Below are 23,235 nucleotides of genomic sequence, written 5' to 3' on the forward strand. Positions count from 1 at the left end.
AAGAGCCCTCCCTCCCTGTGGTTCTGTGTTTGATGTTACCATTCTGGAACATGAAGACATCCTGCAGAATGCTGGACTACTGTTTAGCTATTTAAGGATTGATTTCATCATAAAATGATATTGTCATTTCTGAGTCACGTCCTTTACCACCAAGAGAAATTTTGGCTTATTTGTAAATTAATGGCTTATCTGCAAATTGTTTTCCACTGAGACTACTGCATCAACTACCCACTATATTTCACAGCACTTTAAAAAAAAAACACAATTGAGAGAAGTTGCCAGTGACCTTGTTTTTTTATTCAGGAGCACATAAAAAAAACTTATGCCACAGCTTTGGTTGACTGGAATGATAGGCATACTTAAATTTTAATTTTTTTTTTTAATGGTAAACAAGTGTACATTCAGTTGTGTGCAAGACCAACACTGTCAATAATGCAATTACACTACAGAAAATGAAATGTTTGAAGTATATAGCTGTGAAAACCTTCATATTTTTGGTAATTAACCAGCATTGTTAGCATTAGTCTGCAGAAGCCATTACATATATGGTAAACACTGAAAACAGACCCTGTGGCAAAGTGAATGTAATTATAGTTGCACTGGCTCTGGAGAAAAGGAAGAGCCCTACTTAAACATATTACTCATAAGCTATGTCTTCTGCAACTTAAACATGAAAAAATTACCTAACTCATAGTTCTTACTACTCAGCCACTTGAACTTAAAAACGTGGACAGTAGTTTCGTACATTTGGGATAATTACAATTCAGTAATTTTTCATGCCACAGAAAGAGTTGCTTAGACTGGATGATTATTCTATATAACCCCATAACTCCATGTTCCACTTCTAACATCTCTTATAAAATCTTTTTTTTTTTTTCTTTTTTTAATGAGATCTGCTCTCAACGACCGAGACTGGAAGGAGAGAGGTATGAAAATCCCCAGGTAGTGATGAATCCTGAGTATTTTACAACAGTATGCACTGATTTCTGGTAGTCCAAAGCCTCTCTCTACTCTGAAGGGATGATAATAAAGCATAGATGGAATATTTACAATTTTTAGAATAAACCTACCAGCAGAACAACTGTAACCATTTCTCATTCTACAAAATCTGCTTTTTAATATCACCTTTTTGTAGAAACATATGGCAAAGAACATAAAACTGTCTTTTTTAGTAAACAAAAGAAGGTTTTGATAAAAGCACAGAAGACAGTTTTATCTGCTGGATGATGAGGTACAGGTACCCGTATACAAACATGTATACTAAATAATAAAAAGAGAAGGTGTATTTGAATGTTACAGGTCTGACGTAAACACAGAAAAAAAATGAGAGTAGTCAAAAGTGCTGATACATTAACTCACTCCATCATGCCTAATTATTGCAGCATATATGATATAAAATAATTAAAATGCAGAAATATCTGCTTGCCTTCAAACCAGGCAGAAGAGATATCTTTGGAAATGTAGTTAAATTAAAAAAAAGGTCAAGATGTGTGTTACATTTCAGCCTACAGAAGAAATTCACAGATTTTAAAGTCCTGAATATAGAAGTTTATGATGACAACAGAAAATGCATTACAGTGACGTAAACAGAGCCACTGTAGCACATACCACTTTCTTTTTGTACAGGTTTACAGTAGATATTTAAAGACACAGAAAAAGTTCATGTGCAGCTTTTCCATTAAAGGTGTGCAGTTCATCAAACTGATATATATATTTCCTGAAATAATTTAGAGAATGAGAAAAGACACTTGATCTAAACATGTAGTGTGCACACTAGTTAACCACAAATAAACTTAAGATTCTTAAGTGCACTATGAGCTGCAGACATGAATGGCTTTTAAAAGCTCAGTAAGTTAGCTGAACTCACACTAAAGTGAACATTTAAGAAGTTGTTTCCAGTTTTGTCTGATCATTTCTTCTCGGAAAGAGTCTCACCACCAAGTTCTACCTCTAGTGAGGCCTCTTCAAGAGATAGCTTAACATCAGATGCATTAACAGGAGATCCAGGCGTAGCTGTGCAGACAGAGAGGAAAAAAAAGCATTAGGTTTTATGTTTAATATTCAAGCTAAAAAGCATCAAAAGCAACAAAAATATGTATTACCTAGCACAGAAACACAAACAAGCTGCACTAGCTAATTAAATCAGAAACCCACATGGAATTTGTTCTCTAAATAGCACAACCAAAAGCAGATAGTATAGCTGGCCAACAGTTCAGACTAAACATACTAATGATTGAATGCATTATTGTGTTATTAGCAGCTTCAGTCAGTACCTGGTTACAGAGCTCTACAGTAAATGTTCAGAAAACATTCTAGAAATTCTGCCATTTAAATAAATAAATTCCTTTGTTTTACTTGGAGATAGCTGGAAATGCTGTCTACTTCAAAACAAAACCCCATGAATTTTCAGCCCATAGAAATTGAAACAATTTAGAGGATAAGGGAAAGTAAGTAATAACAGTTTTACTGCTAAAACTATTTGTGCAGTGCTATTGAGTTCTTGCTGATCCAGAAAATGATCCCACTTACACAGACAGGGAATCTTAAGAAACAGCTGCCCTACAAAATCATTCTGGAAAGAATCAAGGTAGTCATTCTGCCTCTGACAGAGGTTACTTACATAAGGTTGGTTTCTCTATTGCTAGCCTTTCAGGCAAAGTTTCAAGTGGAGTTGGTTGAATTTTTGCAGGGGTATATGTATTTAAAGAAATTTTTCTTCCTGAAAGTGGCATCATGTAAGTTGGAGAAGCTGAAATGGTGAGAAAAAAAGAATATACACATCATTTAACAACAAAAATACTCTCATCCAAGCCAAACATCAAAAGCAGCAGCCATAGGACTGTGTATCTGTCCAGAGAAAGACACCACCATCACACAGCTCAGCTGCCCATTTTTGACTATGTTGTCAAAATTTCACAACATGAAAGACAAATCTAAAAATCTCCCTTTTATTTAAGAAAGCAACACAATGAGTTCATGCTGCTAAGGAAGCTAAGCTGAATTTCAGTAACACTGGCCTTGCCAGAAGATTAGCAAAAGCATTAGTGCTACTTCTCATAGGTTATGAAAATTGCATCTGAGTAGGCATTTAGTCCAAAATGTCTGTGAAAAATGCACACAAAACATTTATCTCCAGACAACCTCTAAGTACTACAGGAAAACAGCTGGAGAGCCAAGAATGTATGGCCTTAATTGTATCAGGTCTAATTTCCAACCACTCTTCTGTAGAAAGGTGACAACCATATATTAAGAGTGTGATCAGGGTTTTTTAAAGTATTTTTTCATATTGTGTATTCTCAACTCTGAACAGATTTTGATGACAAACTTCCTCACCACCATAACAAGACATTTTGCATAGCTGAGAATTTTCATATACTTCATATACAGTAGCATCAGTTTTCTTAAATCGCTCATCTTCTTTCTCAGATACAGATGGCCTATTCTATCAGTTTAGCTACTGATTAAAACTAAACCACATAAAATAACAGGAAGAAAAAGGAAAAATCCTATAACAGAAAAAAGAAAAATCCTAACAGGTTTTGTATCAGTACTTGTTTCTGCGTATAAGTTTTCTGATCAAAACATGAGTCTTTAGACACTTCCTCAAGAAGAATGATTTTCAATCACCTGACACATTGATTATAAGCATCCTAATATGGAGATGACCTAAATCTGACCTAACTTAAAACACTTCTAAAGACACAGCAGCAGAATCACAATGGGAAGTCATCTTCCCAGAGATGTGCACATGGATAGAACTTAGTTGTATTTCATTTCAAGCTCATTTAAACTTCAAACATGCAGCACAAACTACCAAAAAGTTCAGTAACTGCAAGGCTCTCTACAGGTGAAACCCCAAGTAATATTAAAAGAAACAGGAAATAACACATTTTTAAGTGTAAATGCAACACTCCTCTGCTGTGGTTACTGCCAGTACAACAGCACAGTATAAAGCTGGAAATACTGCATGCTCACTAAAAAGTATGACCTGTGACTCAGCTGACAGTGTGGACAGAACAAAGGAGTCAACGTAATAGTAAGGGAAATAAACCCACTATGATTGCATTAAATCCTTAATTTAATACCCCAACAATGTCTCAACAGAGACGTTACTACAATGAATTATGACAGTATCCATACCCACAAAAGGATACTGCAAAATTTAGAATTATAGTTTGTGTACATTTTCATTTTCTTTAAAAGCAGTATCCTTAGTTTAATTGTTAGCTGTAAAACACTGCAAAAATTAGACAGTATTTAAGAATTTAAAATTAACATAAATACAAACTAAAACCAGTACATGTCTCCTGTAGATTTTCCCTTGATGGAGCAGCAACAGAGGCAAGAAATTCATCCACCTGCTTCAGAGACAAGGAATTATGTAGAGTTTCCAAAGGGCAAATAGAAGGCACCATGGAATACAGTTCAAAACCTAAAAGAAAAATAATAAAAAAGAGAGATTTCCAAACATAAGACAGGATTTAAGCTCTTGCATATGCAAGTATTAATGCATGATAAAAAGTATTTATTTTACATTAGCACATGCAGATAGGACCCTTGAAATCATGGAAATTAAATATCACAGGAGTTGGAACAAAATGGGCCAGTTTCCAGGGTGCACTAAACTAAAGACACCATGTAACATACCATGGGATACAAATCCCCTGTACACATGAAGTACATGTGTACACACAAACTATTCAAACATTAGAACTGTGCTCTACTCCCAAATTAGTTAATGAAAGATAATTTTCTTTTAAGACAAACTCAGTAGATCACTACAAAAAAAAGTCAGGAAAAGATAGTATTTCTCCTACTCGTTCTCATACCTGGCACATGACTAAATAGATAGATAACTCATTCATGCAAGAAAATAGGATATAGCTATTTTGTCAACTGTTAGCAGACAAGAGCTAAAAATGCTACATCTTCCAAGAAAGAAATTTGCAGAATTCACGTTCTATCATCTTCAGTATTCTGTGAAAATAAACTGTTGCCTTTAATATCAAAGGAAAACCACTGTTAGCATTTTTGTACCTTGAGATTACATGTTTTTACCTTCAAAGAGAGATTTACACCTACCTTTATGCATTTAAAAACAGTACTTAGAAGACTAGAGGTTTCATATATTAGAAGAGGTAAGTAAAGCAACCCAAAAATCTAAAAATTTATTGGACTTTGCTTTTCTATGTTAGTATTGATCATACACTAACCATGCATATCCAAATTACTAGCAAACTAAAAAGCATTTCAACATCTTGGCTAAAAAAAATTTGCAGTTCTATAAAGTGATGCAAGTTTGATAACTCAATGAACAGCTCTTCATCCAATTGCATTTCAGAAGAGGAAAATATGTCCATTAGTGTTTTCAACATTCAGCTGTAATGCTACAACTTTGCAATTCAATACAGTAAATTTATTTTAAGTAAATGAAGAAGCAATAGTGAATGAAATAATGTTTAGAATTTCAGTTCAAGGCACATTTATTAGAGATAGCATTACGACTGTGAACTGTTCGTTCCCATAAAATAATAAGCAACAATATTCCTGTGATATGCAATGTTCCCCATTCATTCCCCATTAGTGCTTTGCATAGAGAAGTAATTCAACAAGGTTTCAACCCCAAAATGTCTGTATGTATATCTTCATTTTTAGATCCACCTTGGCCAATACTCAAATTTCCGGGACAATTGCTACAAATACACAATCAACTGAAGTGTACTCATGTCAGCTTCATTTAGATTATAAACAAAATGTTGCATTTCATAAAAACTTGGTTTCTGTGTACAAAAGAAGCACCACAATATAATTAATTTCTATTCTCCTACAAAGGCAGTAGCTAAGCTTCAGTGTAAGCACTAAGATGTTTGGCATACATATTAATATCCTAAATGACTATTTGCATGCATGCAAAGCACAAACCCTTTCGTTGCATTACAGTGAAATGTAAGATTTCTCTCTTTACCTTGACAGAAAAGTCACCATCATTTCCATGAGAATTTATTTTTCTATTTGCAAATAACAAAGTGGGACAATGTCAGGTTAACTTTTTAGTAACTATTATTGTCATAGTGCATGTTATAGAAAACCAGGAAGTAATTTCAAAATACAGCCATGCCCTTAAAAAAAAGGGGGGGAGCGAAGTTTTTTCTTTTTTCATAAATTTCCCCTCCAAACATTTTTGTTGAGTTTTAACAATTCTGCTGTCAGGTAGTTGTATTGCAGAATGTTGTAGTAGTAACTTTACGTCTAAGGGATATGGCTTAAAAGATACTCTGGAAATCTATCTGCAGTGTTTTGTTTGAATATTTTGTGATAAATATTCTAGGATGTTAAGATAAATAAATTTGAAATTTTATGATGAAGAAGCCCGACAGTATCCCTTTAAAAAGGCAATTTCCTGTACATGAACAGCCTTTGAACTTTGGCTGTATTAATTCTTAAAGCGTCAAAATGCAAGACAATGAAAGGGTTAACGCAGCATCTCAAAAAGCCACCCTGCTGTCTTAGATTCAAAAACTACAGACACATACCACTGGAGCCTAGAAATTCCACAGAGGAAATGGACCAGCACCTATAGAGGTGTGGGTGTTCTGCAGAGGCCCAGAAAATAAGGTAAAGCACTTTCAGAAGATACTTGTTTCACCATGTTCCTTGAACTAAAGATGGGGGGGTAGTCTGAAATGAGTTAAGAGGGTGTGATAACAACATAAAAATAAGAAAAAAAAGCCAGAGTGAAAGGGACAAGGAGAATAAAAGTGATAGTCCAGAGGACAGACGAAACAACATCAATATGGACGTATGTTAGTAGAGAACCCTTGGAAACCTCCAATACACTCAGGGTTCAGAGGAGCTCGTACTGCATGCATTAATCTTGTCAAAGATGTGTGGTAAAACTGCTGCATTAAATGAATTTGAACAATCAGTGTGATCAATACAAGCAATTTAGATCCTTTTTTAAAGAATGCAGTCACAAAAAGATAGTGCTAAATGGAATAGAGAGCAATCATATTATTAGACACTGACACTCAAATGCAGTTTCTACTTTCTGAAGGTGTATGTTTTGGAAATATTCTTTGGTTTGAGTATAAGGATAAAAAACGGACTCCTGACTTTCCTATTTGAAATAGGACACTAGAATTGGCCTTTTAGATCAAACACAGTCTTAATGCTATTAATTCAGGCTTACTGTATCACTTTCCCTTCAAGATGCACCAGAGTGCAAAAAAGTCACTATGGGTTTGTTTCTCAGCAAAGCCAAACAAAAACTCAGGTTGGTATTTTTTTTAATTAACTTTGTTTTTAAACAACTATGTTTTGAATCTATCATGAAAATACTGATGATTTCCACTGCAATTTCAATATCATCACCATCAATGTATTCAGCCACCAGTCACGCACTTTTTAAAACTGCAGTTAAGAAATCTGGAAAAGCTACGTTAAGGTCTGGTGGATGCTGAAGACTGAGTCTAGTTTTCATGAACAGGATATATTTGGGGCCTATTTAATCATGTAGAAAAGGTGATGCAAAATATTTTGCTGAGGAAGAAAAAGACATACCTTTGTCCTGTGAGTTAAACCAGACCTTTTTTGCAAACTGAAGACAAGTTAAGTCTCACTCTTGAAGCTCAAGAGGTCAATGCTGCTCAAGAAGTCACAGCTCTCTCGCTGTGATTTTTAGTGCAATATTTAAGTAATTTGCACATCTGATGAACAGAGAAGTATGATAAGGTAAAATAAATTTTTGTCCTGTGATAACATAGCAATTCAGCAGGAATGGAAACAAAGCTTCTGCTTTAGTTTTTTTAATTTAGCGTCACTTCAAGAAGATAGTCATAAACTCCAGCTGTCAATTCAGTGATTTATTTTAGAATCAGGAGGCTCAGGGAATCAGGTCAGCAGGAGAAAGACAAAGAAGAAGCAGCAGCTATCAAGAAGTGTAATGTCCAATAAGATCAGATTTCATTCTGTGTTTATCTTGTACCATACAGTCTGATCACAGAAGAAGTTGGGGAGAATAATTTATTACAGAGATCATGATTAACAGTAGCACTTTTTTTTTCAAGGATTTTTCTAAGAAATGAACTTTCATGTTGTATTTATACTAATGAATGATAAAGAAGGGATTTAGGATATCTAATGATTACAAATATATTTGGAATTGTGCTTGAAGTTAGGAACAACAGACAGTTGGATGATACTGTACACCCCATATTTTAAATAAAAATAAAAGGGATGAAGCAAGGAACCTTTTGTTTTTGTTTTCGTTTTTAAAATAAAAGCAAAACGTACCATTGGTTGGGTGTCGAGCAAATGAGATAGAAAACCTTTTAACAGCAGAACCGCGTGTGGTGTCTGAGAAAGAGAAAAACAGGTACCTGAAATTTGTAACAGCTACCAAAAGAAGGAGATTTTAAAATAGGAAAGGAAGAAGGAAGAAAAAAAGAAAATATGAGAAGGTATTAGAACTGAGTGGCATGCAGAGGGGATCAAGGAAAAGGGCAAAAATCTAAATAGAGGTTAAAAAGAAGAAAATTTGGATTGTTGGTAACTACAAGATGTGTAATGAAGTGTATGAAAACAAGCAGAATGAGTTGGTGATTCTGGCATACAAGGTTATTTGGGTTAGAGTTGAACACTGAGTAGTGAAGTGGGGGGGAAACAGCGTGAATAGTTTCACCTCAGTTATAAAGGTGTGCTTTGGCATCTTTACATTCAAAATCTAGTGAGAGAGTTTCTTCTCTACCCCAGATTATCCAAAACTGAAAATCTCCTGCTCCTTTGTAATCCAAACCCCACCAAAAAAAAAGGTTAGGAATCCTAAAATTTTCACCATCAGTATTTAACTTATTACTTTATAATTTCTTTCATTCCTCACATATGCTCCAATTTATTTAATTTGAAGATCAATTAGCAATGATAAAAGCCAATGTTTAAAATGGTTACAAAATTTCAAACCAAAAATTTTAGTTTACTTAAAAAATGGACTTGCTGAAATCTCCTGCCACGCCTTACAAGCCTGTGAGCTAGTGTTCAATTCAAGACAAACAAGAATTAACTGCGCTATCAAATTAAAACATAAGCAACCTACAGGCAAATAAAGAAGGAATAGAAACTCACAGAATTAATACTAAGGCAAAATATTCTAGGATTCCACCAAAATCTTTAGAAGTTCAATGTGGCACATGGATTTGTGCGTGCATGTGCGAGAGTGTGCACATACCATCTATGAAGCCAGAAGAAGTCAGCTTTTTACGATGAGTACGAGCATAATCCTGTAGGTTAGGTGCACTTGAAGAACCCCCGAGCACTGAGGTGCTAAACAGGCCCGCACAGTGAGACCCTGATGGGAGTTAGAGAAAATACATACAACAACCAGGTGTTCGTCCATTCACATTGGGGATGCATGCAGCATGCAAGCACATGGCTCTTACCACACAAAAGGCAGCTTTTGGCAGTGCCTTGGACAGGTTCACAATATGCTTGTAATGTCAGAGTGGGACTTGTAGGCTGAAACTATCATAATTTATTGTGCTTCTACTCATGAGACAGCACCCTCTGCTCTATGTGCAAAGAGAGGATTGGCTTTAACCAAAGTGAGTTCTTGTCCTGTTTTCACTTTTGGTAAAGAAAAGTTACCAGTTAGCATCAATGTAAACATAAAACAAAACAACAAAACAAAAGGAAGATGAGGAGGAGGAGGATGATGGGAAAGCTGTGTATTTTAAAACCTGCATTTATGAAACAAATATAAACTGGAAAAATACTGCTCACTGCTTTCATCTAAATCAACCTTTGAGATAATAGGCTGCAATAAAGTACTCATGCATTTCCACAGACTTAATATAGGAATATTTCCCTTCTAACCCAAGGAAATATTAACCGAATTGGAAATAACTCTATTCATATTTCAGCTACCATTACTGACAATGTTACAAACTGAAAATACCTAAAGGTTTAGCTTAACTTCCTTTCCTGAGAAGACTTTTGCACAGCTCCATGCAAGTGACAGTACTTTTATTACAACTTATCAGAATGGGAGTTAAACTAATCATTGAAAGCCACAGACAAAAATATAAAAATAACTTTTGTAATCATCAACCATAAATGAAACTTACATACAACAATGAACAAAATGGAAAAAAATGTTTCAATTTTTTCCTTTACATTTTACTACTAGTTGAAAGGAGAAGCTGTTTATCACTCAGAGCTTATCTTTTTATTTTTGATGAGTAGCAGCAGATTTTTCTTTTGAAAACCAGCTGTCTATCCAGTGATGCTTCCTTTCATTACTTTTAACAATCCAGTGAGGGGAAACATTACTAGCATATGTGACCAATCACAGCCAAAAAAAATTGGTGCCTGGTCTGTGGCAAAAGCCTTTCACACCAAATATAATACCTTAATCTACACACAGAAATACATCAATTTCCACAAGCCATATTGTGTCACATAAAAGAAAAGTCATTTAACTTTATCAAGCACATAACAAAAAACAGGACTTCAATAAGCAAGAGCACCTGATGTATGCATTTTACTAAGGGAAAATACAATAGGAAGAAAAGTATCACAGAAAGATTAGACATACAAAAAATAATACAAAAAATACGTATCTTTACAAAGAAAGGAAAAGCTACTTCTAAAGTTTATGCATATAGCTTATGCATTTTCTACACTTCATTTTTCCCATGAAAAAACACAGAGAAAAAAAAAGCAAGACTGATTTACAGTAGTGCATGATTTCATTTTTTTTGCATATGAGTCATATGTATGCCTGTTTAAAAGAAGCAGCAGAAAAGCACCACTTGAATTAAGGGAATTTGAAACAACTCATTGAATTATAGCATGATTCATTCTAATGCTGAAAAGAAGAAATTAATTTTAGGAGAGGGAATATGTGCAAAACCCGTGGTACTATTAAGAAACTTGAGGTTTTTTCCCCATCCCAGTCCCCTCGTTAAAACACCTTCACTTTCATCAATTGCCTGCAGCAGGAAACAGAAATTTTCAAGAAAAGTGTTTTAACAGTTTCTGGTGCAGGCCATTTCAATCCAAAAGATCCTTGCAAATTCTGAAAACTCCATCAGAAACTACATTATAATGAAAATCTACTTTACATTAAAAATAGTCCTGTGCACCTGTTGTGAGCAGTAAATAATCAGTAGTATGAACAGTCTCAAATACTTTGCTATTTTCAGTTATAATTTATTTAAAAACTTTTCCTGCAGAAAAACTGTCCAGTTCGTAGGCAGACACTCAGCATATGTTACTGATAACAAGTACTATTGGGTCCTGTTAACAAAAAAGCTATTCAAAGAATATACAACTGTACAGAACAGGCAGATGAAAAGCTGATAACATCAAACAAAATTTCAATTGTAGGCACATACCTAGACCACTCTGCTTTTGTTCCAGAATAGTTCGTGGTGTTCGTAAGTTACTATTGCTTTCTGATAGGACCTGGATGAAAAAACAGAAAAATAAGGGCAAGTAGAACAGCAGCATGAAACATCCATTTAACTTGATACAGCAGCCTGTTTCAGACAGACACGTGTTAATAAGCTGTATGATAAGTGTTAGTAAAAATATGTAAAGGAAACATGAAAGATCATGCAATATCCCCTTCTGAAGGGAGTCCATTTCACATATGAGTTCCTTGCAATGAAGTGGTGCAAAGCAAGCATTCAGAATGAGAAAGGACACAGACCAAGACCGATATGAGAACAAACATTTGAGACATTTTATTTCATTTTACCAAATGCACTCTCCTAAACTGCGCCTGTATTGAAAAAAGGAGGGGAGGGAAGGAAAGACAGACAAGCTATTGAGGACACGATACAATCACTGATCCATGCACGGGTTTAATCAGTGTAATCTTCAGATGCTCACAGCCTTTGCTGATATAAACTTTTCCAATGTAAATAGTTTTAGAATTTTCAATATTAAATTATGAAAATTTTCAGAGAAAAAGGATATGGTTAACAGAACACCATCCATTGTCATACATGTAAACAATATCTTGACATTCTGAACATCTTTAGATCTTCACTGGTACTTCCAAGACATTTCGCGTTTCTTTTTTTTCCTGCCTTCCCCTCACCCCCCAGTATAAAGAACAATCTTCAAAATATTGTACAAGTCAATGGATGATGTACTGTTTTGGGAGTTTCAGATACCTCTGGATACAGAAGGCAAGAATTATTAGTGCTAGGAGTTTTTTCCCTGCAATAGTTAATACCAGGCCACTGAAAATATAATATATGCAAAACAAGTTTTGAATAGCAGCATGAAGTACCAAATAAATTATTTTAAATGGTATTGGTTGCAATTATTAATGTTTATTTTTTTTTTTCAATTTACCTACCACCAAATTAAGCAATGCTGGTTTTAAAGTCTTAAAGGACAACTAAACCAAAGCAGAAATCTCTTTCATTAGGCAGTTGCACTAAGTCTTTTTTAATGTGGTAACATTTGCAATTCCTATAAAGAAACCAAATTTTTATGAAAACATGTAACACATTCAGTGGAAAAACATGCACTTGCTCTTTTTCCCCCAAACATTCTCGGCAAGTAATTTTAAGAAGTGGAAGATTTTGCTTCAAACATAATCCATAACAAGGGATTAGATGTCCTTAAAGACAGTTGTTGCTTGGAATGCATAAAATGTTTAATGAAGTAAAGTTTAAAAACCTGTTGCCATGAGCCAAAAATACTGGATGTGAAAGCCAGTGATTTAGGGGAGACAGGGGAAGAAGTGATTTGTTCCCCTGATCTGCGTCTTCGACGCCCAGTACCCACACCACTGGTGTAATGCAGCCAGGTACCAATACACTCTGGGCTAGACACACTCAGGGGGCTCTCTTCCTGGAAGTGAGAAAGGGGGCAAAAAACAGCAAAGCATGCAAAGTTAGATTCAACAGAGCCAAATGAACAGAAAAGAAAAACCCAATCTGCTTGCACTCTTTTATATACTACTTTTAAAACTATTAAACAGCGAATAGAGAAGAGTAATAATTCAATATTAGGAAGTTAGCAGTTCCACTCTTTTCATCCAGCTATATCTTTTAATATAACACTTCAGTCAAATTTCTGGTATACTAATTATTAGATATGAGAGAAAGGTATTTATTAACAATAATTGATTCATGATTTTAAGAATTTTCCACATGTTGGAAACAGAACATCTATTACCCTTGACATCCTGTTTAATAGTTCTTCCCCTCTTAAGTACATTAAACTTTCCTATTTATTACTTAATAGTTTCCATTTCTAGTCTATAAACTTATCTGAAAGACTCTCATTTTTTAAATTGCCTTTGAGACTTTACAGCTGACTCACTGGTAGTAGCACCAACCTGACTGATAGTAGTTTCCCAAACTTAAAAAAGTCCTGAACTATAGCTGATGCTGGACACCTTATTAAGACTTCAAGGGAGGACAGTGTCAGGCTAAGAGCCCCCCTATGCCCTACATCATTTTGTATCATTAGCATTAACATTTTTTGCAATACAGAATTTGCTTTCCAATGTTGATGAACTTTACGTTCTTGTTTTACTGTTAAAACTCTGCTCTTTTTTCTTTTCGTGACTCAGTTACAGTTGCAAATCCTTCTGTAAATATTGCTGACTATAACCCAGATTAAAACTTCCATATAATCTCACACCTGACAGGGTCCTTTCAAATTAACGGACATAGGTGAAGACAGAATTGCCTTACAGGAGGGAAAAATAGGAAATACAAAAAAGGTCAAGGCAGTTGCAGTTTAAGTTGCAGTGACTTTTTTTTTTTTAAACACTTTGTTTGGTTTAAATATTCCAAATACTGGTTTTGCAGATTTCAGTAGGCCAGATGAAACTTCCAATTTTACTTTTAAGAAAAAATATTTCAGTGTATGTTTTCTCTAAATTGGCTAATTTCTTCCCGCAAATAAAGAAGCACAGAATGCTGAAACACATTAGATCTCAATATATACTATCTGCATAGTCAAAATTTGGCAATTTGTGCTACTGATATCTTGTGAAAGTAACTTCCACATAATTTATGAAAATGGTTAGAAGTTTGAAGTAATAGACTATTAAACTGTGCGTATATGAACTCATAACTAGGAGGGGAGTTTGCATGATCATAGTGAAAACAGCTTTTAAAAATCAAAAATATTGATGTTGTGAGCATTTGTTTATGAAAAAACTTGGAAATAGAAAATGTAAGACATTAACATTTATTATGTCTGTTAATTTATGGAAGTCATGTGAAGTTATACAAATATCCTTATAGAAAGGAACCATGCATCTTTTTCTCTCCACACTGCCAATAACCAAGTAACTTGCAAATCTATAATACTTTTACTGCATACAAACAGCCCATTCCCAACACAAACATGAAAGAAAAAGCTTTTGATGTGAATCTTCATTTCTGATGGTTTTAAGCAACTGAAAATGAGGCAATAAGAAGCTGTTAGTCTGCTTCTAGCATTAATATCACAGAAGTGCCACTATGCACCATCTGAAGCTCTGCCACTCAACTATCCAACAATCCAAATGGTATCAGTGATACAGCCGTGCATCCCCCCGTCTCTGTGACATTAAAGCTATGTCTGTGAAGCACATCTAAATGTCATGGCCTTCAACACAGCAAACTCGACTGTTCAAGATGTTATCTAGCGAATTCATGAAACACAAACCCCAGCTACTTAATAAAAAGCTCCAGGTTTATTTTCTTACCTTCAAAAGCTTGATAAGTGGAGTCACTTTCACCCCACGTGAAAGCAAACACAGCAGAAGACATGCCTCTCCTCCTGTACCTCCCCTACCGCCCCCAATCCCTCTGTTCCCTCTCATCACGGTTCACCCTGAAAGTCTGCTTAATTCCCAATAGCAGCTTTCTTGTAATGATGAATACGAAAGCAATGTCTGTTAGTTTGTAGATGTAGGTTTAGATTGAAAAAGTCTTCATTTTTAAATACTGACTTTTCTAAAGTGGCTTAAAAAAAAAAAAAAGAAAGTCATCACAGAACAGTAATTATTTTTTTTTTAATTCCTTCAGACAAATTACTGTCATGGAGGATTTCCCATAGAGCAAGAGCAAATCTTCTGTGAGATGCATCCTACTGGTGCTGTGTAGCCAAAAGCAGAATTACATTTGGTTTTGTTTTGTTAAAAGCAAGTAAAAGTTAATTTCTGTCAAAGACATTATCTGGAACACAAACACTTACTTCAACAGAACCAATCTTCCTGGATCTTGGAAGGGGTGATTTTCTGTGTATATGAATTGGGTCTGATACCATTGGCTTGAACATTACTACTGATCGATCTGTTTCATCTCTTTTAGGAGCATGTGCCTCCTCATCACTATCATTTCTGTGAGAGGTTTTCTTCGAGCCTTCATTCTACAAACAACACATAATTCATTTTCAATTTGTCTGCGCACCTTGAAACATGTAGACAGAAGTGGCTCTTAAATAAATCCTTTGTAAAGACAAAGCAAGCTGATTTTAAACATACAAGATGTAAATCACAGTTAATTGACCAAATTGCTCTAGATTTTAATAATCTACATATGTTTCTTCTTTCTTCTTCTATTAGAAGAATTCCAGCCAAGCTTTGGTTTCAATCCTTTCTCAAAAAGCATGTGGTAAGTCCACAGACCTGACCATACATCTTTGAAAAAATCAATCCTTCCTCAACAATCTGTATTCATAAGCATGCTGAACTAATTTCTTAAATATTTCTTTCAATTGCCAGAATATCATTCATGTGACAGTGATGTTGATATCACTTTTCTTACAAAGAGTACTTTGTATTTCTAGCAAAAATTCTGGCAAAGCCTTAGACAGTCCGAATTATCTGTGTCCATTACCTCAATGCCCATTCAAAATGGAAAAGATTGGGACTGCCTATATTTTACTGGACATTTTTCTACCAAAGTAAAAAAATCACACTTTCATTTTTTACCTAACTATTTTCCAGTGTTTATTTTAGGTGTTTCTCCAGAAAAACTAACTTTTGCTTTAAAGAAAGGCATAATTACTACCTCTCTGGAGGCAGGTCTGTATCCATATCCAGCTGGTAAATTTTTATCTTCCTCACAACCTTTGGCTCCCGGACTAAAGTGCAGCTCTACATGAAAACGTTCCTCCGAAGAAAGTTCCTGAAGGAAAATATTACATAGGTTTACACTGTAATACATAGCTCAGCCCTACTCACTTCTGAAGATACTTATCCATTTTAAATACCTTGTTTGGGTCCTCATAAAGCATGATAACAATCTGTGTCATGTAATTGAGTTCATTGACCACATTTAAATAATCCATAGCTCGTTTCCATTGTTCATCTTTTGACTCCTTATGAAGGGACAAAAACAAAAAATCAACACAAAAACCTAGCTATTTTCTTTAAAAAGACTGATGATTCACTTTTTCCCCATTTACACAAATTTTAAATTTGCAGCAGAAGCACAAAGCTTATCACACCTAAGGAAAATGCAGATACATCCAAAAAACCAAGTGACTTAAAATTACTCATCAAATGAATGAGAAGTGGAAGGGAGAACTTTTCATATTTTATTTCAGTGCGTCTTTCATGTTCTTTTGACAATGATGATATGTCTTGTAGACAGAGGCATTGTTTTAAGACTCTCCCAATGAGAATCACTAATTTAGCAAGAAACTCATTTTAACAAATATATTATGGAAATTGTTTCCAGGTATCATGCTAACGGTCAAACAGACAAAGTAAATGAAGCTTTCTAGTATATAGAGGAAATACAACCATCGCATCCTAAACTACTGAAATGAATAGTTACCTTTCTTCATGCCCTAGGAAAGAAACCATTTAGTAATCCACCTTAAAGAAAAATTAAATGTTTATCAGGCTAAAACTTGGAGTGTATCTGTTGTAGCATTTCACTGAGGTCTAGGGTGAAAAATGCTTTTGCCATCAGTGAGTTTAGTCATCCATTACCAGAAGCAAGTATGTCAATACAGTGATTTCAAAAGCTAGTATGTTAGTCAAGCTCTATTTTACAAGCAGCTAGCTGGGATTTGTTGTGCTGCATTTATCCTTTCCAAGAACTCAGTTAAGTAATTTCTGAATCTGAAGACCTTGTCTTTTTTAGTTCTTGGTGTCAAAGACAATCAGATGGAGAATAATGCACCCCCTTTGTGGTATTCTACAACAGTATAGAAAAGTAAGACAATTCACTGTACAGCAGAAACTTTGCACTACATAAGCATTCTTTAAGTCAGGTAGGGAGGTCCTGACAATATGTCAATAGTCAAAAATAACAAGCCAGTCCAGAAGTAAATTCAAGAAAACCCTAAATGATAACTGGAAGGAAAAAGAGTTGGAAGAATTACTGGTGACAACATAGGAGAAAAAAAAGTATCTGTCCTTTCCAAATATATTTGTGACTAACACAACACAGCCAATGCAATTTGAAACATGTCTCTGCATATATAATATGAAATCAAATATTTGAAAAAATGTGATAAATTTCAAAGTCACTTAAGAAAATTATGCTTTCAGTTGACACAATCATAGCAAGATTGAGTCCTTAAGGTTCCTCTTCAGAGCTTTAACAGAGAAAGTGTTGAACTCACATCACATAAGGCACCATAACGAAGGGTGGATAACAGGGAGTGGACGTGACTCTCGCTGGTAAAATAGAGCCGTGTGCGAACGTGGCGTTCCGGGGACATAACACCCCTGGAGTAACTTAAAAGAAAGAAAAGTGCTATTAGAACATGATGAGATGTGTCCCTATTTTAAAAAAAGCTGTCGACAAATAAATAAATAATAATATCTGATTACTATGAGCTAAAAAGACACTTCAAATATGAAAGCTATGGAATATCTACATCAATTCTTACAGGAATTATTGTAACCATATAAAAAAGTAACTGGCTTACAGAGGGTGAAGCTTATTTACAGTGTCATCATCTTGAGTTCTCTGAAGGTCTGAACGAATTTTTCTGACTAGAGGAGTGCAGTACCCTTTGGCAATCTCCAGTTTCTCAGCTTTAGAAATACCATATTCCTGTGTAAGAAGAAATTGACTTTTAAAATTCAGTTAAAGATTAAAATGCCTTCTAATTCAAAGCTTCTATATTAAACCAAATTACTCATCTACTAGTTTGCCTTAGCTGCAAACCATTTTGTTTAACACTTTTATGACATTTGATTACTTATGTACCAAATAAGCAGTTTGCTTTTTCGCTGTTTGATTTGATACAGAGAAATAGTTTTTCATTCATTAGTTAAACCATAAAAGAGGATTCACCTCTTGGTATGATCAAGCCCTTTTTCTTAAGCAAAACATCTAGGGGGTCACTTCCTGCTACGATCTCCATCTGCTATCTTGCCTGAAATTCTGTGGAACTTGATGTCTACATTCTTATCACAGAGTGTCAGCATTTTGAAAAAGCAGGAATGTCTTTTTAAATTTACATTGTTTAAAACAGGTTAAATTACATATATTAGGATTAACAGTCTCATTTGCAAAGAGCCCAAAAATCAAATTGCTATAAGCAGGAAAAATGAAATTAAAAGCAATGTCAGAATACACAGTTGTTCACAAAGGCTGCACTTAAATCTATGAAGCTGATTGAGATGAACCACTTTATTTTAATACACTACTGTAAAGAAAGGAGGCATGTTCACATCTTAAATCGCTAGAAAAATTCACCTCAAACTCATCTTAATGAATTATGAATTGAACTTTTCCTACAAAAACCAATCAGCCTGGTACTGAAAAATAAGAGATAATGTTAGAGGTTTCTATTATTGCAAAATACAGGAACTTCAATAGAAAAGACAGAGTAGGCATTTTCCAAAAATTTGAAAAAGCACTTATTCTACAATTTCTTCTACTTAATAACTAAAAAATGCTTACCTGAGGAATAACAATGTCAGCTAACGCCTTTGAAAGCCTGTATAATTCCATTGTGTTTTCTAATTTTAAGGATCCATTGTGCTGTACGTCATATTTTATACAGTCATAAATATCAGGAATTTTGCTAATATCATATCTTCCATTTTTTGTTTTGAAGTCTTTTTCGAGCTTGGCCCACCTGCGCAGCATCAGCTCTAGAGTTTCACTGTGGTACAGCTGAATATCTGGATAGACACATATCTCTTCTAAGTAATCAAGACCATTCAAGTAACAAAAGGACATTTGAATTACATGGTAGTAACAATGGAATTACAGAGGGATAAAGGGGATTGCATAAGTTAACTTCATTACTTCTAAGAAGAACAAACAGCTGTGCATATGGTTAGTTTTAGTGTGGAAAGCATCACAGAACTACAATAGTACAAAGCAGTGCTGCAGAAATGCAACACTGGCCCTTTAAGCAAAACTACAGCACCAAGAATGTGTCCTACAGCACAGATATATATTAAAAAGGGAAAAAAAGCAACTAAAAAGCTTTAAGAAAATTCTAGGAGGGAGGAAGAGGAGCAATCCAACATGTTTGTTTTAGAAGAGACGACACATTCTGTTTGTCCCTCCCGCACACATCAACAGCAAGAGACAGGTAAAAAGGATGAATTATCCCCATTCTGGGATAGGAGATTACACTAAGTAGACAAAAAACACTGATACTTTGTACACGTAACACTTGCACTGTTCAGCCTCAGACAGAAGATGTTTGCACACTCAACACCGCAGAGAACACTGGCAGCAAGCATTCTAATATTTAGCTAGCAATGAAAAAGCACTGTGGTCACTCCAGCTCACTGGTTGGCCACCACTAATACTGAGTATCATTTTATGCAACACTACAACACATCATACAGCAAGCAACAGATCTTCAGCAAAGATACTTAAATATAAAATGTACCTATATAAACTAGTTTTAGTACCATCTGCTTTTCCTGTTATTTTTGTGGAATGGCGAGTTTCAAATAATTAAGACAAGAATTTCTGCAAGCACTGCAGGCCTGAATATCTGACCACCACAGAACCTTTACCTGCAATATGGCCACATGTTCCTCTTGCTTTTTACTTTAAAATTATGCATATGAAATCAGAATGTGAAAATCCCTAACCCACTGGTTGACTGAAGTTCTTCTAAAAGTGAGTTTGATGACAAAAAGTTATATTACAATTATCTCTCATACATTAACAAGAGAAACTAAATACAACTACAGATTTGTTTGAGTACCTGCAGACTTTGGATCTTCCATTCTTTGCCTGATCTGAGATGTCAAGCTCTGGATCAAGTAATAGACCTTGTCACATGTCTTTACAGGATTTTTAATAACCTGCATTGATTTTATCAATGATATGCTTCCAGATGGAGTAAGCTGCAATTTGATATAAACAAAAAATTACCTTAACAGAATATATTTGAAAGACCTCAGATAAGATGGAACATATGAAAGATTCCAGGTACCCGAGAAAAAGCATTCAAGCAGGTTACTGTTCTCTTTTTAATCATTTCTCAATTACATACTCCCTTTGAGGCATTACAAAAAGAAAATACATTAAAAGGTAGTAAGATTGACTAGAAATTCAAAGGTGACAGGAAATTCATACGGTAACGAATTCTATACAGTAAATGTGAGCTACTACAGGAATTCATAAACCTGCTTTTTTTGTTCCAAGACAGGAGAATTTTAAAGATGTTCAAAACTTTGTATATACTTAGCAAGGTTCCATATCTCCCTTTCAAGTAACTTCTGTATCCTAAAGCTTACGAAAAAAAGCTGTGAAAAATGTTGTCATTAGGCTACATGTCTCACAAAATACTTTTTGTTCCATAAAGTACCTTTCTTAGCAAAACTGGGGGGAAGAACCAAATTTGCAATAGCAATCAAACCTAAAAAAAAAGTTTGTTCCTGTTTTCAGTTTGTGTTTCTATAGGACTGCAGGACACAAACACAAAAAGACACCCTTTAAATGCACATATATCAAGAACATATAAGATGTTCTTTAGAAGTTACAAATTATACCATCCAGCATCACTAAAACAATAGTCAATATCCATGTAAGTGAGCCTTAGCCTCATTTTTTTGGAAAAGTCTGCAGAATCCAAAGTCAGCAATGAGATTAAACAGTAATTTATACACATAACACATATGTATTTGCACTTTCCTTCCTTTCCTAAAATGTGTAGAATAACTTGGATATGGAAAACTTCTGCCCTCTACCTAATAATAAGTAGTTTCTACCTCCGTATCATGTCCAAGTAAATCAAGGAATTGATTTATTTATACATAATAGAGAGAGGGGCACAGGAATAAACCCTATGTGGTTTTCCCAAATCAAAAGCAAGTTGAAATAACACCCACATATAAATGAACCTCACGAAAGTTATTATTGCTTTATAATCCCAAAGGTTAGTTCCTTCAGTGACTGAAGGACTGCTCTGTTAGTTCCAGCCACATTTCAAATCCCATGACATCTATATGGTAAACATCAGTAAATCCTTGACACCTTGTACCCACTCCCTTTTTCCAAGTACTGGTGAATCCACTGCTGGCAGTGGTTTGAATGATACTTTATACATTTAAATGAATCCACAGAGTATACAAGCAGGGTAGTAAAACTGTTCTTCATTAATTTGCTCTTCATATCTTTTCAAAAATAGCAGTTTAAGATTAAACCTCATTTGAGGACGTGTATTTAGCTGTTACATGAGATAGAGTGAAAACAATTGAAAGAGAGTAGTTTCTTCACAATAACAAATATTACTTATACTTAAAACCAGGAACAATTGCAAGTGTTCTGTACTAAGTCAACATAAACTGTATTACTATGCACTAATTTAGCATATAAATAAAGTATTTCATTCATTAGAAAGCATTCTACTGGTTTTCAGCATCTTAGTATTCTTAGTTTAAAAAAACCAAACCAAAACAAAAACCATGTAGCAGATTAAATATTGAAACAACTGCAGTAGGCAGGAAAACGTTTTGTAATACCACATACTGTCAAAGTATTACAAAAAATGTGAACAATATAACTTAATTTCTTGAATACTTAAAATATTTTTAATGGAACAGTGAAAAATACTTATAAACGAGGTCCCTATCTACTCCTATTTCAAAGTTTGTAGCTATTCTGATTATTCAATTTGCAAGACAAAATACCTACAGCACAATTAGTATGGCTTCCTCTGTAGTTCAAACTATTTGTGAGCACACAAATAATTTTTCAAAGTAGATATATAAAATCACTGCTCATTACTTTTACACAGGAATTTTTGTGGCTACTTATTTTATTTCATAGGAAACTAATCATATGCTAACCTTATCATAGTCATCAGCAGTAAATTCTCTGTCTCTCTGGAGAATTTCATGGAGTCTTGCTTTAACACGATGCTGACAGCTGCTTAAAGAATCACTGTCACTGTCCAACAGACCATTCATATTAGCACTTTTTACCATCTGGACAAGAATAGGAGTCAGCTCTCCCTCTAAGGCCAGTAGTCCCTGAAGCAAATAACACAACTATTCAGGCAAAACAGATAAGAATATGAGCATCTTAAAAAACCCAACCAAACCACTAATTTAAATTCGAGATGGTATCACTTGCATATGGGTTGGATAAACAGAGACACAACGAAGGTATTTGCATAGAAATGACCCCCAAAACACTGCCTTAGTGTGAATGATTGGTACAGATGGTGACATGTCAGAGCATACTCCCCAGCACCAGCTGAAGCAACCCAAATCACTGGGTGCCAACACTGCCCCTGGGAGGTGACAGCTGCTCAGGTCTTTGCAGAGACTCTGCAGAGGCAAAAGGCCTGTGAGTCACAGGACAACCAAAGGCCTTGAAAAAGAGGTGAATGGAGAATTCCAAAATGAAGAAGGCTAAAAACTTTCATGAATTTTCTGGCAACAGAAAGCCTCTGGAATAAGGAAGGAAATAGAGTGGTGTATCTTCAAGCCTGCTGACCAAGGAAAAAGCAGGTCAGGTGGTTGAAATATTTCTGTACAAACACATGCAGCATGGAATCAAATAGGAGAAACAGGAAGTCTGAAGACTTGTAGAGCTTAAAGCTAAGTCAGATTACAGAGATGTGGTAGAACAGTTCACATGAATGGCGTTTTGCTATAACTAGGTACAGGGCCTTTTGGAAGGGAGATAGAGTTAGGCTCTTCTTCAAGGAGTAGCTTGAACACCAGGTCTTCTGCTTTCAAACTAGTGACAAACAAGTTGAGAGCTTATTTGTAAGGATCAGAGGACAAATAAGCATAGGACAACAACAGGGTGGGCCTTTGCTACAGAC

At 35.0% G+C, this 23,235-nt stretch overlaps 1 protein-coding gene across 14 annotated transcripts in view; it reads right to left on the reverse strand.

The window, feature by feature from the left end:
- Nucleotides 1–337: 337 nt before the first annotated feature.
- PPIP5K2 (diphosphoinositol pentakisphosphate kinase 2) overlaps nucleotides 338–23,235 on the reverse strand; it is a 47,496-nt gene continuing 24,598 nt past the window's right edge. For 2 of the 14 annotated variants that reach the window (XM_017812576.1, XM_017812575.1), the window contains exons 17-31: nucleotides 22,250–22,432; nucleotides 20,161–20,302; nucleotides 18,888–19,111; nucleotides 17,905–18,032; nucleotides 17,596–17,710; nucleotides 16,231–16,338; nucleotides 16,029–16,145; nucleotides 15,211–15,384; nucleotides 12,691–12,864; nucleotides 11,391–11,460; nucleotides 9,224–9,343; nucleotides 8,293–8,355; nucleotides 4,301–4,432; nucleotides 2,621–2,749; nucleotides 338–2,013 (exon numbers count right to left, since the gene is read on the reverse strand). In XM_017812576.1, coding sequence (XP_017668065.1) covers nucleotides 1,910–2,013; nucleotides 2,621–2,749; nucleotides 4,301–4,432; nucleotides 8,293–8,355; nucleotides 9,224–9,343; nucleotides 11,391–11,460; nucleotides 12,691–12,864; nucleotides 15,211–15,384; nucleotides 16,029–16,145; nucleotides 16,231–16,338; nucleotides 17,596–17,710; nucleotides 17,905–18,032; nucleotides 18,888–19,111; nucleotides 20,161–20,302; nucleotides 22,250–22,432 — 1,983 coding nt within the window. In that variant the 3' untranslated portion in view covers nucleotides 338–1,909. The other 12 variants (XM_017812586.1, XM_017812579.1, XM_017812577.1 and 9 more) reach the window with 12 other exon arrangements.

This window comes from Lepidothrix coronata, unplaced genomic scaffold, assembly GCF_001604755.1.
Source record: "Lepidothrix coronata isolate B3197 unplaced genomic scaffold, Lepidothrix_coronata-1.0 Scaffold37, whole genome shotgun sequence".
In the NCBI taxonomy this organism is placed as follows: Eukaryota; Metazoa; Chordata; class Aves; order Passeriformes; family Pipridae; genus Lepidothrix; species Lepidothrix coronata.